The 13951-nt window shown below is 46.2% G+C and overlaps 1 protein-coding gene across 3 annotated transcripts in view; it reads right to left on the bottom strand.

Moving 5' to 3' along the window:
• Nucleotides 1–2479: 2479 nt before the first annotated feature.
• IGSF11 (immunoglobulin superfamily member 11) overlaps nucleotides 2480–13951 on the bottom strand; it is a 103633-nt gene continuing 92161 nt past the window's right edge. Inside the window, exons 2-7 of one of the 3 annotated variants that reach the window (XM_030960680.1) lie at nucleotides 9748–9911; nucleotides 8375–8582; nucleotides 7428–7583; nucleotides 6284–6406; nucleotides 5903–6053; nucleotides 2480–5266 (exon numbers count right to left, since the gene is read on the bottom strand). In XM_030960680.1, the coding sequence (XP_030816540.1) occupies nucleotides 4816–5266; nucleotides 5903–6053; nucleotides 6284–6406; nucleotides 7428–7583; nucleotides 8375–8582; nucleotides 9748–9911 (1253 nt within the window). In that variant the 3' untranslated portion in view covers nucleotides 2480–4815. The remainder of the gene's footprint in view (nucleotides 5267–5902; nucleotides 6054–6283; nucleotides 6407–7427; nucleotides 7584–8374; nucleotides 8583–9747; nucleotides 9912–13951) is intronic. The other 2 variants (XM_030960688.1, XM_030960696.1) reach the window with 2 other exon arrangements.

Here is a 13951-nt window from a genome sequence, read left to right as displayed (position 1 = left end):
ACACCCATATTCCTGATCCTCACCAGCACCTCTTGCCTTTCTCATGGCAAGAGCAGACCTGTAACAAGGGCATTGTGGGTGAACACTGCTTTGCTGGCATCAGGAAAACAAGCTGCAGGCAGGATAGCCAGCAGCCCTTGGAAAAAGCACAGAAAGAGAGGCAACTCAGTCATGGAGAAATCTGACAACAGCTCTGCTCCAGACCTCTGTTAAACAGAGGCCATGAGTTAACGTGAGCGCACTTGGGATTGCTCAGAAGTGAACTTGTGAAAGGCATGTACTTCCTCAGTCTTCCACGAGCTAGAAATGTTCAAGACCATCATAAGAGAATCTGCTGAACCATTTTGGGTTCACCTGGTGCTGGCAGACACATGCACAGATTCATCCACCTGCTCACAAACCTGGTGCCATGGCTGGGAAGATCCAGGTTAGAGTGCAGACACAGAGAGACACTTGCATGCCTGAAGTGAATGAGGCTGGGATGCCAAATATTGCTTTCAAGAAGAATCCAGTAACCTGCAAGAGCTTACCAATGTACTTTATGAAACCATGATAATCATGAACATTTCTCCAATATTAAAATATCTGTTTGATTTCCTCTGCCCAGTATCATCAATCACCCAGTTACCTCCTGGGTGTCATCTGAGGCTACCCTGATTTGATGTCTTCTTAATGAGGGCCTAAACCATGATGCAAGAAAGACTGGTGTCCTGAGCATCCCCCATCCTCATAGGGAAACCAGGCAGTTTTGGACAGGATACCATCTGTTTGACTGGTTTCCGCTGGAAACTCATCTGTGTTTCAGCAAGAGTGTGTTGAAGTGCATGCATCTGAGTAATTTTAATTTTTTTAGTTCAGATGAATCAGCAGATATGAGTCCAAAAGCTGTGTAAGTTAAAAAAAAAACTTCTGGCAGTCTGCAGACCAGTTTTCCCAAATATTTTTAACTGAGCTCTCATCTACACCAGCCTCTAAAAAGATATCCACTTCTAAAGTGTGAAGCATCCTCTCATGGTTATTTCTGTCTCAGCACTCAAAAGTACAGTTAATCCTTGTTTCAGAACAAGTTCCTCTCTGAATTCTTTGGTAGAAGGTGACATAGCCATAGGTACCATCATTTAAAGTAACATCCATGGCATGTGATGGACAATCCTTATGGCGCATCTGGAACTGAAGGCTGTCAGCAAACTCAACCATTTCAATGTTGACTCATTTACTGCTGCAATAGCTTGAACCTCTGTTTGATTTTTAGTGATAAATTGAAACTCTGGAGCACTATCAAGTTATCTAACTGGTATTGTTTTCTTTAGTTATTTTGTATTGCAGCAACACCTCACTAGGCACAATTTACAGGTTAAAACTGCAGCATTCCAGGTGCTGCACAAACCTAGTAAACCATCCTACATCCTAGGAAATCCTGCTCTGGATCAACAAGACATGCAGAAGAATGATGTAAGGAGCAAACCAGGGGCAAGGGATGGATAGTATAGCAGAATACTGACAGGGCTATCATGGGAATAAAATGTAAAGATGCTATTAATGTCACATCAAGATTGCACAGTCAAAAGGTGACAAATGGAAACATTAAGATTCCTATGACAACTTCATGAAAATGGCAATGCAGCTGTCTTATTTACAGTAAGGTCTATAGCTGAAAACACATTTGCAAGAGCATTTGGAAGTAGGTTTTGAAAAATACCCGGGAATGAGAACATGATGCATGTGCAGCAGGGCTGAGTTACCACTGCTGTTGGGTCTGCAGGTTTCTGGTTTTAATAATCACTCTCAGAATATCTGTGAGATTTTAGAGAAGGAATAGGGAAAATGAAACATGGAGAGAAAAATGCAAAATCCCTGGAAAAACATCAAGTTGCCCTAATAATAACCTTCTGGTAGCAGCTGTTGACACAGACTATGAAGTGTATTCTTTGCAGTCCCCTAATGCTGTGAGAGTGTGAATGCTCAGACACTGAAACTTCACATGCTCTATGGGGATCAGCTCTTCTGTTAATTTCCTAATATTTTCCCCCATCAAACTTATTCAAATGCCCAAGAAAATCAGTGACTGCCTTAGATTTTGAATCTGGGATAAACATGCCATGGTTTTGATTGGAAAACCAATACAAGAGCAAAATTTAGCAATTATAAAAAACATTTTCCCACATCCCTCAAAGCAGCATAGGGTCTCCCCTGCCAAAAGACAGAAAATAAAACTCACCTTTGTCTAGAGAAGTAGCGACCTTGCAAGCCTGGGAAATTGTACATTCAAGGGCAATGTGTCAGACTATTATGAATGAGAAAAACAAGGCTCTAGTACCAGAGCTCACTACCAAATAGGCTGGCCTAGTAACATTCAGCTCTCGGTTGTGTGGTCACTGCCTACTGCCAGTCACATCAAGGGTAAGTACTAATGGCCAAAGTCATTGTCGCTACAGAATTAGGTAGGAGGAAGAAAAAAGCAGCAGCAGGCAGGCAGAAGTCCTTTTTTTATATGAATAAAATTTTATTGAATTTTATACAATTAGAAAGAACAAAGAAAGAGGAGCAAACAGTCTTATGGAGGGTAGGAACCAGAAGAGCTTTCCCAGTAGAGGAGGGTGCCTGCTGAGGGCAGTGTTCCTGTAAATGTCACACAGGGGTTGTTACAAAAGCAGAGAGAATGTGTCTGGGCTTTTCTTTGATTGTTTTGGGTTTTTTTCTTCCCCCATTAGGGTTTCTAAAGCCACTCTTCTTCCCCCATCAATCCTACCACCCAGCAGCAAAGTGAGCAGACAGGCAGGAAACAGGACTGCACCAGTGAAATGTGTGCACACACAGAGGAACCACCCGGGGGTTTTGCACACATTCTGGATGCAGTGCTGTAGAGGGGGAAAGAAGGGATTTTGGATTTTTTATCTTTTTTCTTTCATTTTTTTTTTTTTTTTAAGAAAAGAAGGCACAAAATCTCAGCCAATCTTCAAACCTAGTGCTGCTTGGGAGCTTCCAGTCCCCCAAAAAGCCAGTGTGTCCACATGGGAACCCAGCTCTCACCTCTCCCTCCTCTTCCTCAGAGTCTGTGCTTGCATTTGTACTGCTCAGGTAGAAGGCCCTGCCCAAGGTTTGTGCACTGCTAGGGAAAGTAAAGCCGTGCCGGGACAAGGAAAGTGGGGAGGAGGAAGAGTCTGTTGGCTTAAACAGACCCTTTTCCAATGTGAGAACTATGGAAGTCACCTGTGACTCCCCACATTGCTTTTCCAAGAGCAGACCTGGGAGGGCTCTGGTGCTTTTTGAGGTGATTGCTGCCTTTGCCTGTGCAAGGCTTGGTGTTATGCAGGAGGGCCAAAACACCTATCCAGGCATGGCCTCTTTGAACCAGTGCTCTCTAGGAGAGGAAACCCCAGCCCTCAGTCCAGCCCTCCAAATGGCATCAGGTTCCTTCAGAGGTTCAACTCTTGGCTTTGATTAAGGCTATTTAGTTGCAATAGAAAAAAGTAGAGGTGCCAGCCACAACCACCTGCCAGGCTGCAAGGAGATGGCAGGGCCACTGGCAGATGCCACCAGTACCCAGTCCCAGGATGCTGAGGGAAGTGGGGGAGGCAGAGAGATAGTGTGTGGGCTTTCATTAAGCCTCTGCATTCTAATGCAGGAAACAAATCCTGCTAACATGTCTGTGCACGTGGGAGAGCAGGAATGAAAACTCTGATGCCTCTCTGTGAAGGCTCCAAGCCCTGCCATGCTGCCCAGCCCTGCATAGCCTGATGAATAAAATCCACCATGCAAGCCTCAAAGTTGGGGGGTTTGAAGTCACTTGCCCCAAATCAGAGCAGCCCAGGAGCAACAGATGCCTCATGAAACTGCCTGGTGCTCCACCACACCACCCTGCTCCTTTCTGCCTCCTGAATAACCCCAGCAACACCCCAAGAAAAGGAAAAAAAGAGATCCAAGCCCTAGAGCAGCAGCAGCAGCAACAGCAGCAGCAGCAGCGGTGCAGCCTTGCCCTGCACCGAGTGTCTCAGGGAAAGATGCTCAGACGGCTGCATCCTCCACAGCTATAAACAGGGCTCTGGTGGCACTCCAACCTAGTGCAGGAGAAACACCCAGTCTGAGGATCTGCTTGTGTCTGTGTGTGTGTGTGCCTGTGTGTGTCTGTGTGTGCTGAGGTGGGGGGAAGAACTGCAAAAAATAAAGACAAATGCTTCCTGGCCCACGCCCTCATCCAACCATCCCCTTGCCTGGGCTGGTGGCTGTGCCTTCATCTCGCCCTTCCAGCCTGTTCCATGCTTCCCCACACCCAGCCCCAGTGCACAGTACTCCCTAATCCAACAGTGGAGCCAGGGCCATGGGAAGCTGGGGCTGTGCAGCCTTCCCTGCCCCAACACAGGTCATCATCCTCTTGGAAACAAAACAGCAACAATAATGGAAAAAAAATAATATATATATATATATCTCCCCAACCTCCCTGAAAGACCCAAATGGATGGAATCAGTCCCCAACAAAACCAACAGGAAATAAAAACAAAAGTTCTCCCCAGGGTCAGGCCCGAGTGCATGTCCCAGCTGGGGCCCAGCAGCCCGGGAGCACATCCTGACCTCCCTGCTCCTCTGGCCTTGGCACATCTGTGGTGTCCATTGGCACGAGGAGCTCCAGCAGCTGGGGGGAAAGCGGCTCAGCCAGGGCTGTCCCACCAGCTGGCAGCAGCCTCGAGAGGGGAGGGCAGGTGGAGAGGGAAGTGTGTGACCCCCCCACCACCTCGCTGCCTTTCAGGAAGGAGTAGGGTCTCTTCGCCCCACCGGGGATGAGAGGCCCCTTGCTCAGCTCCCAGCCGCCCACACGGTCCTACACCAGGGAGCCAGCCCGGCTCTGGGCGGGCACCATGACGGGCACAGCCCCGATGCGCTCCAGCGTGGCCTGGCTGACTGCATAGGAACGGGTGTGCGGCAGCCGTGGCTTCCTGCTGACCGAGCCGTTGCTCCGGATCACCTCCTGAGGCGACGGCGCCGTGCTGGCCGTCACCACCAGTGTCTTAGGGGGAGCCGGGGACGGGTGGCCGCCGTTGGCATAGACGGGGCGGGCACTCGTGCTCCCCGAGCGGGAGAAGGGGGGCTGGTGAGCATCGTTGCTGTTGCTGAAGCGGGTGAAGGAGTCTGTGGCGTGGTTGGCTTTGGGGTCGTTCCAGTAGCGGCTGTTGTAGGTGTTGGAGGAGGTGAGGGTGTCGTTCTCTGATGAGGACGCATCAGCGTGGAACGTCTTTGCGGCAGAGGAGCATTTGGGTGGCAGTTCATCCTCTCTGGGAAGAAGAAGGTGTGAGGGCATATGGAGGACACTGGCCCACTTGTCCAACACCCCCACCCCTAACTACCGTGCTGGGGTCATCGATCCAAGGAGAAGGACAGCACCAATGTGAATCAGCAGTGCTCCTTGGCCTGTTCGCTCATCCCTCTCTGCAGGACCTAGCTATGTGTAGGTCCTGTGTGCTCCCGGTGCCAAATTTGCCACTGAGGCAAATGACCCATGCTCAAAGAAAGTCAGGCAGTGCCAGACAGTGATAGCTGTGACTGTAACCTCTGTGACTGGAGAATATCACAGCTGTATCTCCAAAACTTTTTAGCTATCACTGCTTGCAGTGATAGCACTATCTGGCATTATGGGTCAGAATTCCCACCACATCACTTTCCTACAGAGCTAACAACATGAAGTCCCATCCCTCTTGCTGGCAGAAGGATTAAAGACATTAAAGGCAATACTGAAAAGAAAATGTATTGTTACCATTTTTCATTTTCTCCCTCCATTTTCTGGATATATATGGACATCTGACCTGGGGGAACACACCCAGGATTAACAAAAATGAGGTTTCCAATTTCACTCCTGTCAGCTACAGCTTTTGCTTGGAGGTCCCCCATCACCAGCTTTCCCTGACCCTTACCTTATCTCATTGGGAATTTCCTCCTCTTCTTCTTCTTTGTGTTTATTTTTCCAGTAGAACAGTGCTACAGCCACCAACACAATGCAAACAACGAGCACAACGGCACCTGTGGCCACCGCTCCTGCAATCAGGCCGATACTCCGTGGGTGAGCTGTGGAGATGATTGAACAGAGCATGAAAAAGAAATCAGGGATGGGCTGTGGCCATCTGCAAGCACATGAAACTGCGTGGCTTGAGAGGGGAGAGAGGCAATTTTCCCATTCCAGGGCATGATTGTCTTCTGATGGAGAGGCATGTGGTGGCTCACAGCAAACATGGTTACACACCTTACTGTCACAAGACAGAAACAGGTGGCCAAGCCTCCCCTGGCAAAATACTTACGTGCAATGACTTGCAGGTCCAGAAGGCAAGTGCTGGTTCCAATGGCATTTGAAGCCACACATTGGTAAAGACCTGAGGACACAGTGCTGATATTTCGGAGAGTGACAGTGCCCTGGACTTGGTCTAGTCAGAGAGAAAAGAAGGATTTAAATCCCTCCCCCGCTTGAGGAAAATCATGAAAAGGCAAAGCCAGCAAATAGAGAATTTTGGTGTGAGACTATTAAGAGAGAAATAAATTAGGAAATAACCTTTAGATGGAAGCATTGTGCGTGCACATACACACACAGAGACAAGATTAGGCCTTAAGGAGCTTACACTACATGTTTCTTTCTCTTCTTATAGAGGAATTTCTGCAGATGAAAGCTTGGGACTCTCAGCATTGTGTAAGAATGGGGAAGAAAGAGATGCAAAATTACCTATACCCAGATCTACTTGTTGAATTCAGTCTTGCGCTGCAGAACCCCTACTCTCCCATCTCTGGGCTCCCCATCTCCTGCTCTGCCAATATTCCTCATTCCTGAATTACATGAAACTGAAAGGTGGCATATTCTTAAAATACAGCAAGATAAAGCGCAAAAGTACAGCTCTCAGTATTTGATCAGGACACCTAGGCTAAGAAAACCTAAGAGTGGGACTTGAGGCTCGAAAACACCAGTTTGATCAGAGCCCTGCTTCTCCATACATCTGAAAAGCAGCTCCGACAGTAATTTATTGGAGAACTGTGGCATCAGTTCCTCATGGAGAACTGTGAGAAGCTGGCTGTGTTTTCCCAGGATGATTCTGTCTCTCTTTTCCCTGTTTCCATTCTATAAGTCTTTCATTTGGTTTAAAATGCAGGTGGGTTGGCAGCTGAAATTTCCAGCCACATGCCAACATCTAGAAATCACTCTCTCTCTCTTCCATTCGACCCAATCCTTGTTTTTCAATGGGGAACATGTTTCTGGACCAGAAAAAACCATAAAAATTTAAGTGGCCTCTGGAGGGTACCCCATCCACCGTGGGCTTTTGGAATCTTCGTTCCAATAAAGGGACCATGCAAATGATGGCAGACACTCAATGAGCTGTGCCACCTCTGGCGGCTCAGACAAGGGACAGCCCAGGCTGCCACCTGGGAACTAAGAAGGATAATCAACAGAATGAGCACCTTGTGTGGCAGTTGGGGGCAACTTGGGGACATTGTCCAGTTTCTCCCAGAGGTATGTTGGCCGGGGGATGCCTTCTTCCGAGCTGCAGGTCAGTGTGATATCGCTGCCCACGTCCAGGGACCCCTGGATTCGGCAAAGCGGGGCAGAAGGAGGAACTGCGAGAGAAGAGGGGAAGGTGATAGCAAATCAGGAAATGTGACCAAACAGTGGAATACAGGCTCACTCTGGACATGTGCTGCTGGGGAAAGCAAGGACAGTGGCATGAGCTGTCAAGGGGACAAGAAGCAGGCAGCAGACAAGAACTCATTATGGTTTGGGGGGAGACAATTCACACAAAGATTCCTGACCCACCAGCCCATTGGGGTTACAGACTACTGCTGACTTTCACAGGACCCAGTTCTCTTAGATCCCTCCCTTGAAAAAAAGGTGAATATTACTGTCTTTGAGATAGCAAGGATGGTGAAAGTTAACAGAACTATACACAAATTTACTGTGATTGGGTTTTGCTTTCATATCCCTATAATGGCATGCACTTTGGAGTATTTAGCATCAATGGGTGCATCCAGAACTAACAGCTTTCATGGAAAGGAAGCAAAGATATAAAGTCATTCTCCTCCTGTTGCTATGCACCAAACCCCTTACGCTCCTTTCAGCCCTCTGGGATGCCCTCGTACTTTATTCCTGCTACTTTGCAACTCTATGTCACAATACCACCACAAAAACTTTCTCTCCACCACATTTTAAAACTTCATTACACACTGCCTGCATATGAAGTCTATGTGCCCTACAAACTCCCACAGTATCCACAAGGCAGCCCATTCCTCACCACAGGATGTCTGTGGGTTCAAAGGCACACAGTACCATGTTGCTCATGATGCACTGTCATGCACAGAGATCCCCTTGTCCCTGCCCCACCCCCTGCTCCCCATAATACCAATAAACACACCCAAGACAGTAAGTCCAATGACTCCAATATTCCTGACGCCTCTGTCGGGAAGATTGTTGACCAAACACTGGTAGGTGCCAGTATCCGACAGCTGAGTGTTGTTGATGAAGATGGAGGCACTGGTGGTTGGCATTGTCACAGCAAACCCCACTCGCCCATAGAACTGGGGTGCACCACCAAAGATCTGACCCCCTTGGTAGAGAATAACCTGGAAAAGAAAGGAAGGCTCAAACAACACTCTGCAGGAGCTGAGCAAGGAGGAAGAACAGCAAGAAAAACATGAGCTGCGAAATCAAAAGGACCAGTTACCAAAAGATCTCCGAATAACCAAACCTCAATATACATCCTAGCAATGGTGTTTTCTCCAAAACAGGAACACACTCTGTAGCCCATTTTACATCAATAGAAATGTTCATAAAGGTTACAGACCAGAAAGGTACCCAAATCTTCTGGTGTATCTGGATTGGCAATACCAGTCTCCTTCATTACCCGCCTAGACACAATCAATGTACAGAAGCAGAGGCTCTCTGCAGGTCAGTGAATACTTTGATGAAAAGCATCTGTGGACAGTATCATTTTGAGTCTCCATCAGTAAGATCTTGCCATGATTTGACACTGTTTACTGAAGAACTTTGGGATGAGCTGGATGACAGGCAGTGCAACCTTTGAACCTGCACAGCCTCCACCAGTCAGACTGTGCTCAGACCAAGTCCCTGAGGAGCAAGTATGCTTCAGTGCAGATTCTCACACTGAATACAAAATGTGATCAGGGCAGTGTGACCCAAGATGTATTTCAGAGAAATAGCGTTCTTCTGTTGTCAGAGTATGTGGGCAAAAAACAGGCTAGCATATCTCAGGTTATGATTCTTGTGCCCACCATTATATACTCTCATTTGCTAGTATTCATAAGAAACGACTTGAAAAAGCTACAGGCAGTGAAAAAACAAGAAGGGAATTAAAAGGGACAATGAGTCTATGAGAAGTTATGTGTTAGAGGACATTTTACATAGATTTCACAAGTTTAAAGCTGCAGCTACTCCCAGGCCCTCCAAATTTCACATCCAGTGCACCAAAACCTGGATTACATTTCCTGTGCTCTTTTGAACACACAAACCACAAGGGGCCCGGGGCAGCAAAATAGTATCACATACACTTGCCCCAGCTGCACATCCAGACAAGGACACAATATGCATTTGTTAAAAAACATTGAAGAAAACACATTCATGTGATACCCAGAGAGCACATTCAGCAGTGAAGGGACAATGAAGTTCTGGGACCACCATGGACTCAGCATTGTAGAGGGCCTACATCCAGAACATGGTGGGGAACAGGAAAGCCCAAGGAAATATCTGCTCCCATAAGAAAAGACCTACCTGTTGAGGCTGGTTGGCGTTGGAAAGAGGAATGACCATCCAGATGACATTAAGGTTAGTGAGAGCAGCGTTAGTGGTGAAGGTGCAGGGCAACACTGCTGTCTGGCCTCGGGCAACCTGGATACTCCCTGAACTGACTGACACCTCCAGGGGACACACCAGACCTGGAAAGAGAGGGACACACAATTCAAGCATTTTAGGAGAAGGACACAGGTCAAAGCACTGCAGATGGTCCCATACACTTGCAGGTCACAACTCAGTATCCCATTCCTACACAGCTGTACCCTACTATATCAGTCTAAAAGGAATTCTATTCCTTCCTCACAGATCACTCTGCTCTCATGCAGACATTTTTTTACAGACAAATGTAGATATGTGGTCCTTTTATGTGTGGGCACTCTAGTTTCAGAGCCTCTTAGAACAGCAGTGATCTTTTTTTGGCAACAGGTAAAGGGTTATAAGAACAGCCAAGCCGTCTCTAAGAGAAAGAGATATGTTTTCAAACCCGTGACTCTTAGTGGTACCCAACACCAGGGAATGAGAAAAAGAAACTGCAATATTAACCAAGAAACACAGTTCTCCTCCCACTTCTATGCCTCATAAAGTACAGCAAGACCAGAAGCATTTAAACAATATTTTTAATTTAAAGGGTTAAAAGTCAAAATATTTTCCAGTCCAGTCATTTCTATTTAGGTGATGAAAAATTACTATTGCTACTGGAGGATCTCATCAAATCTCATTTATTTTCCACTGTCCACTTCTCTGCATTCCACATAGGCTGCACAAAGATGAAAGCCTGATAAGCCCCAGCTTCCCAGTACAGCAGCTCAAGGCTGCCATTTTAAGACTCAAATCACACAGGGAAATACCTCTGTTCCTAACACCAAAATCTTGTCAAATGAAACTAACCAAGGGGTCTCCACCATCACTTTAAGTAGCAATAAAATGCTTTAAACCATTTTTCTCCACAAAGTCAAAATATTGACTACAAAAAGCTATGTCTCTCTATGACAGCTCACCATTTTCTTGTTCAAAGCATGTGGGAGGGTGCTAGAGAAGAAGGCAAGGAGTTTTCAAGCTCCAAGGCAACAGCAGAATACTGCTAACATCCAGGTGCTGTCTGCAGACCACCCTATTCTCTTGCTGAATCCAGGAAGGACTGTCTGCAAAGTTTCTATTTTCTGCCAAGAGACAGTGGTTTGCTGAAGGTGAAATGCTTCATGAGAAGAGTTTTCTACCTGAACTACCAAGATATCAAACAGGCTGATGTCTGAGGAAAAGGTGAGTGTCCCCACATGCTTGTCTGCTGAAACTCTTCCCAGACTGCCTAATGTAGAAATGCAGCACCAGAGCCTGGAACTGCTGAGCTTCAGACGCTACAAACCCAAAGATTCTAGCACTTGAACAGCCTTCCATGTGTTCTGGTGTTTGAAGCGACTGCTCCTGAGTTGCACTACTCCAGGACTTGGCAAATACTCAGCTGCCTCTTCCAAACTTCCATTCCTCCATCCACATCTCCTACCTTTAAAGCCCCACGTAGTTCAGGGAGGGTCAGAAATGCTTCAGAACACAGTCAGACAAAATTTCACTCTAACCTCTTCAAGTTCACAAGTTTCTTACTTTGTGGGAAAAAAGCACCCCAAGTCTGACTTTCCTCATTGTCTTGGACATACTTAAAAATATGGAATGTTTTGGAAACCCCTAGGGAAACAGTTACTCTCCAGTGCTAACATCTCAGAGAATTAGTGGCACATAAGAAACAGCTGGTGGAAGCTTAATCCATCAGTCTCCTATGCAAGTCTGTCAGTAGCAAGCAGAAGTAAATAACTGGAAGAACCAGTAATAAGCATCACCTTCATCACAAGGCATCTGCCTTCCAGCTATGTCTGTGGGCAACAGGCTGGGAATGGATTTGGACTCCTCATTTTCTTATGGCTGGCAAGGCAGTGGCAGTAGCCCAAAGCCCAGAAGTCATCCATGTCAACTTTGAAGATCTCCCTTGCTGAATGTGACTCCAACAAGGAATTGTCTTTTCTGCAGGCTGAAATTTGAAGGCTGTCTTGCCATGACTACTCATCCAGCCTAGCATCATGAATGTGCTAACCAGTGTGCAGGGAGTCACAATGATTTGAACATCTATTGGATTGACCTCTCTCTCCAACATGGTGCAGGAAGTTCTTCTGTTATGTTGAGTGTAGATTTAATGAGATCCTCTCCATGAGAAGAAAAGAAACTACTCATCCAATTTGGAACAGCACTGTGTGTTTTTCAGCCTCATTCCTCATCCCTTCCACTTTCCCTTCCATAAAAAACTCACACATTCAAATCCTTGTCATTCAGAAAAAGTAATACTTAAGTGTGAGTGTTCCAATTTACTGGAAAAGTCAGATTTTGCAGTTTGCTTTGCAGGATTAGTTACATCAATCACTCAGTCATCAAGATGATGAGGTTTTCTAATCACCCTCTTCCTCCTAATATTTATTATTAGTTGATTGTAAACATCCTGCAGAATAATAAAAACACAAGTATAGAACATGCATAATTTATTCACCATAAAAATACTTTTTGCTACATTTGAGAACTTCGCAATGTACTCATGAGCAATTTTAAAGATGAAAGAAAACACGTATTCACTTTTCCCTGCCAGTACCCCACTCTTATGCTGCAACACCCCACAGCCCACACTATCTCCTTTTCCTTTCAAGGCACCACAGTATCCCTTTTAATTTGAATGTCATGGACCAGGGAAGCACTAAGGAGGAGCTGAGGTCTCTGTTCATTTGTCTTATCAAGGGGAGCTGCTTTGAACCTGGCCTGCAAGACGAGCACTGCCCACACACACACCACACTTTCCTATCTCTGCCTTGTTAAACCACCAGGCAAGCCAGCTCCTCAGGGTTGCCTTTACCTCAGGCAGCCCAGGGCATGCCAACTGCTCTTTGGCCCTTTTCTGGCTCTTTTGGTATGCAAGGCAGGTACAAAGCATTAAAGAATGCTTTAAAGCTGTGTGGCACCTGCAGGGCTACAGCTGGGGAAAACACACACAGCCACTTCTGAGAAGGAAGATTGAACAAGGCATGAGGAAAGGTAGGCAAAGTCCTCTTCCAGCGGCACGAACAGGGAGGTAGGGTGGTGTGCTAGCACAGCACTGGGCAGGCAGTACTGCAACATGACTCCTTTCCCAGTGAAACAGCTGAAAGAGCAAAGGCCAAACCCTCTTCAGATGCTGCATCATCTCGAGATACCAGAAAATGTAACATTTACACATGCACTTGTCCATCTATGCAAGTATCTTTGGGACTGCATTCTTCCACACGTTTAACAGGCATGGCCCAAAACACAGATGGATGCACACAAAGTCACACACACTTAAAAACCTGTATGCCCAGGGTGACATCTACTAGGAAAACTCTACCAAATGATTCATCTTTAAATATTTCAAAATTGGACATTGCAAAAATGTGGGTTTGCATTAATGCAAGAGGAGGGAGGCAGAGGAGAGAGGGGAAAAGAGATTTCAAATTTAGCATATCTATTGGGATAAGGATTTTTCAATGCAGCCTAAGGAATGAGGACTTCAATTCCCTCGAGTAGATATAAATGCAAATATAGATATATGCACACACATACAGCCTACTAAGTCAAATTACACATAAGAGATCAGAAAAATCAAGCAAAGGATGTTGTAAGAAGTCTCCTTCTGCAAAATTACACAATCCAGGTATTTTCTAAACATTCAGAAGTTTAGTGATTTCAGAGAGACAAAGAATCGATCACCACCAAATCATCTCTCAGAATTGGATTACAATGGCCATTACACCCTCTCTTGTGACTGCAGTCTCCTCCTTACTTAGTAATTAAGCAGCCCTGTAAGCAGCATGCCCAGAGGATGAGCAGGGTACACCACTGTCAGCAGAAAGAGGAATGGGCCCTTCCTGTACGTAGGACACTTTGATCTTGGCTTGATTCAGCAAACAGCGTTCTCCTTTGATCCCGAGGCAGCAAGCTCCCATCACTAATTAGAAGGGATGCTCCATTTTTCTGTCCCCTATCAGCAAACCAGTCAGCAGAAGAATGTTTTGGCTGCAGAGGCTCTTTCAGAATTTCTTCACATTTTTAGGCTCAAGTAATTATTCTGGCAACAGAACTGATTCCATTTTTGATGGCTCGCGCTGCTGCTGCTGCTGCTTTTCCAAGTAGCTGC

The sequence above is a fragment of the Camarhynchus parvulus genome, chromosome 1, assembly GCF_901933205.1.
Source record: "Camarhynchus parvulus chromosome 1, STF_HiC, whole genome shotgun sequence".
Taxonomy (NCBI): Eukaryota; Metazoa; Chordata; class Aves; order Passeriformes; family Thraupidae; genus Camarhynchus; species Camarhynchus parvulus.
The sequence above is the reverse complement of the archived record's forward strand: the minus strand, read 5'-3'. Positions and strand labels throughout refer to the sequence as shown.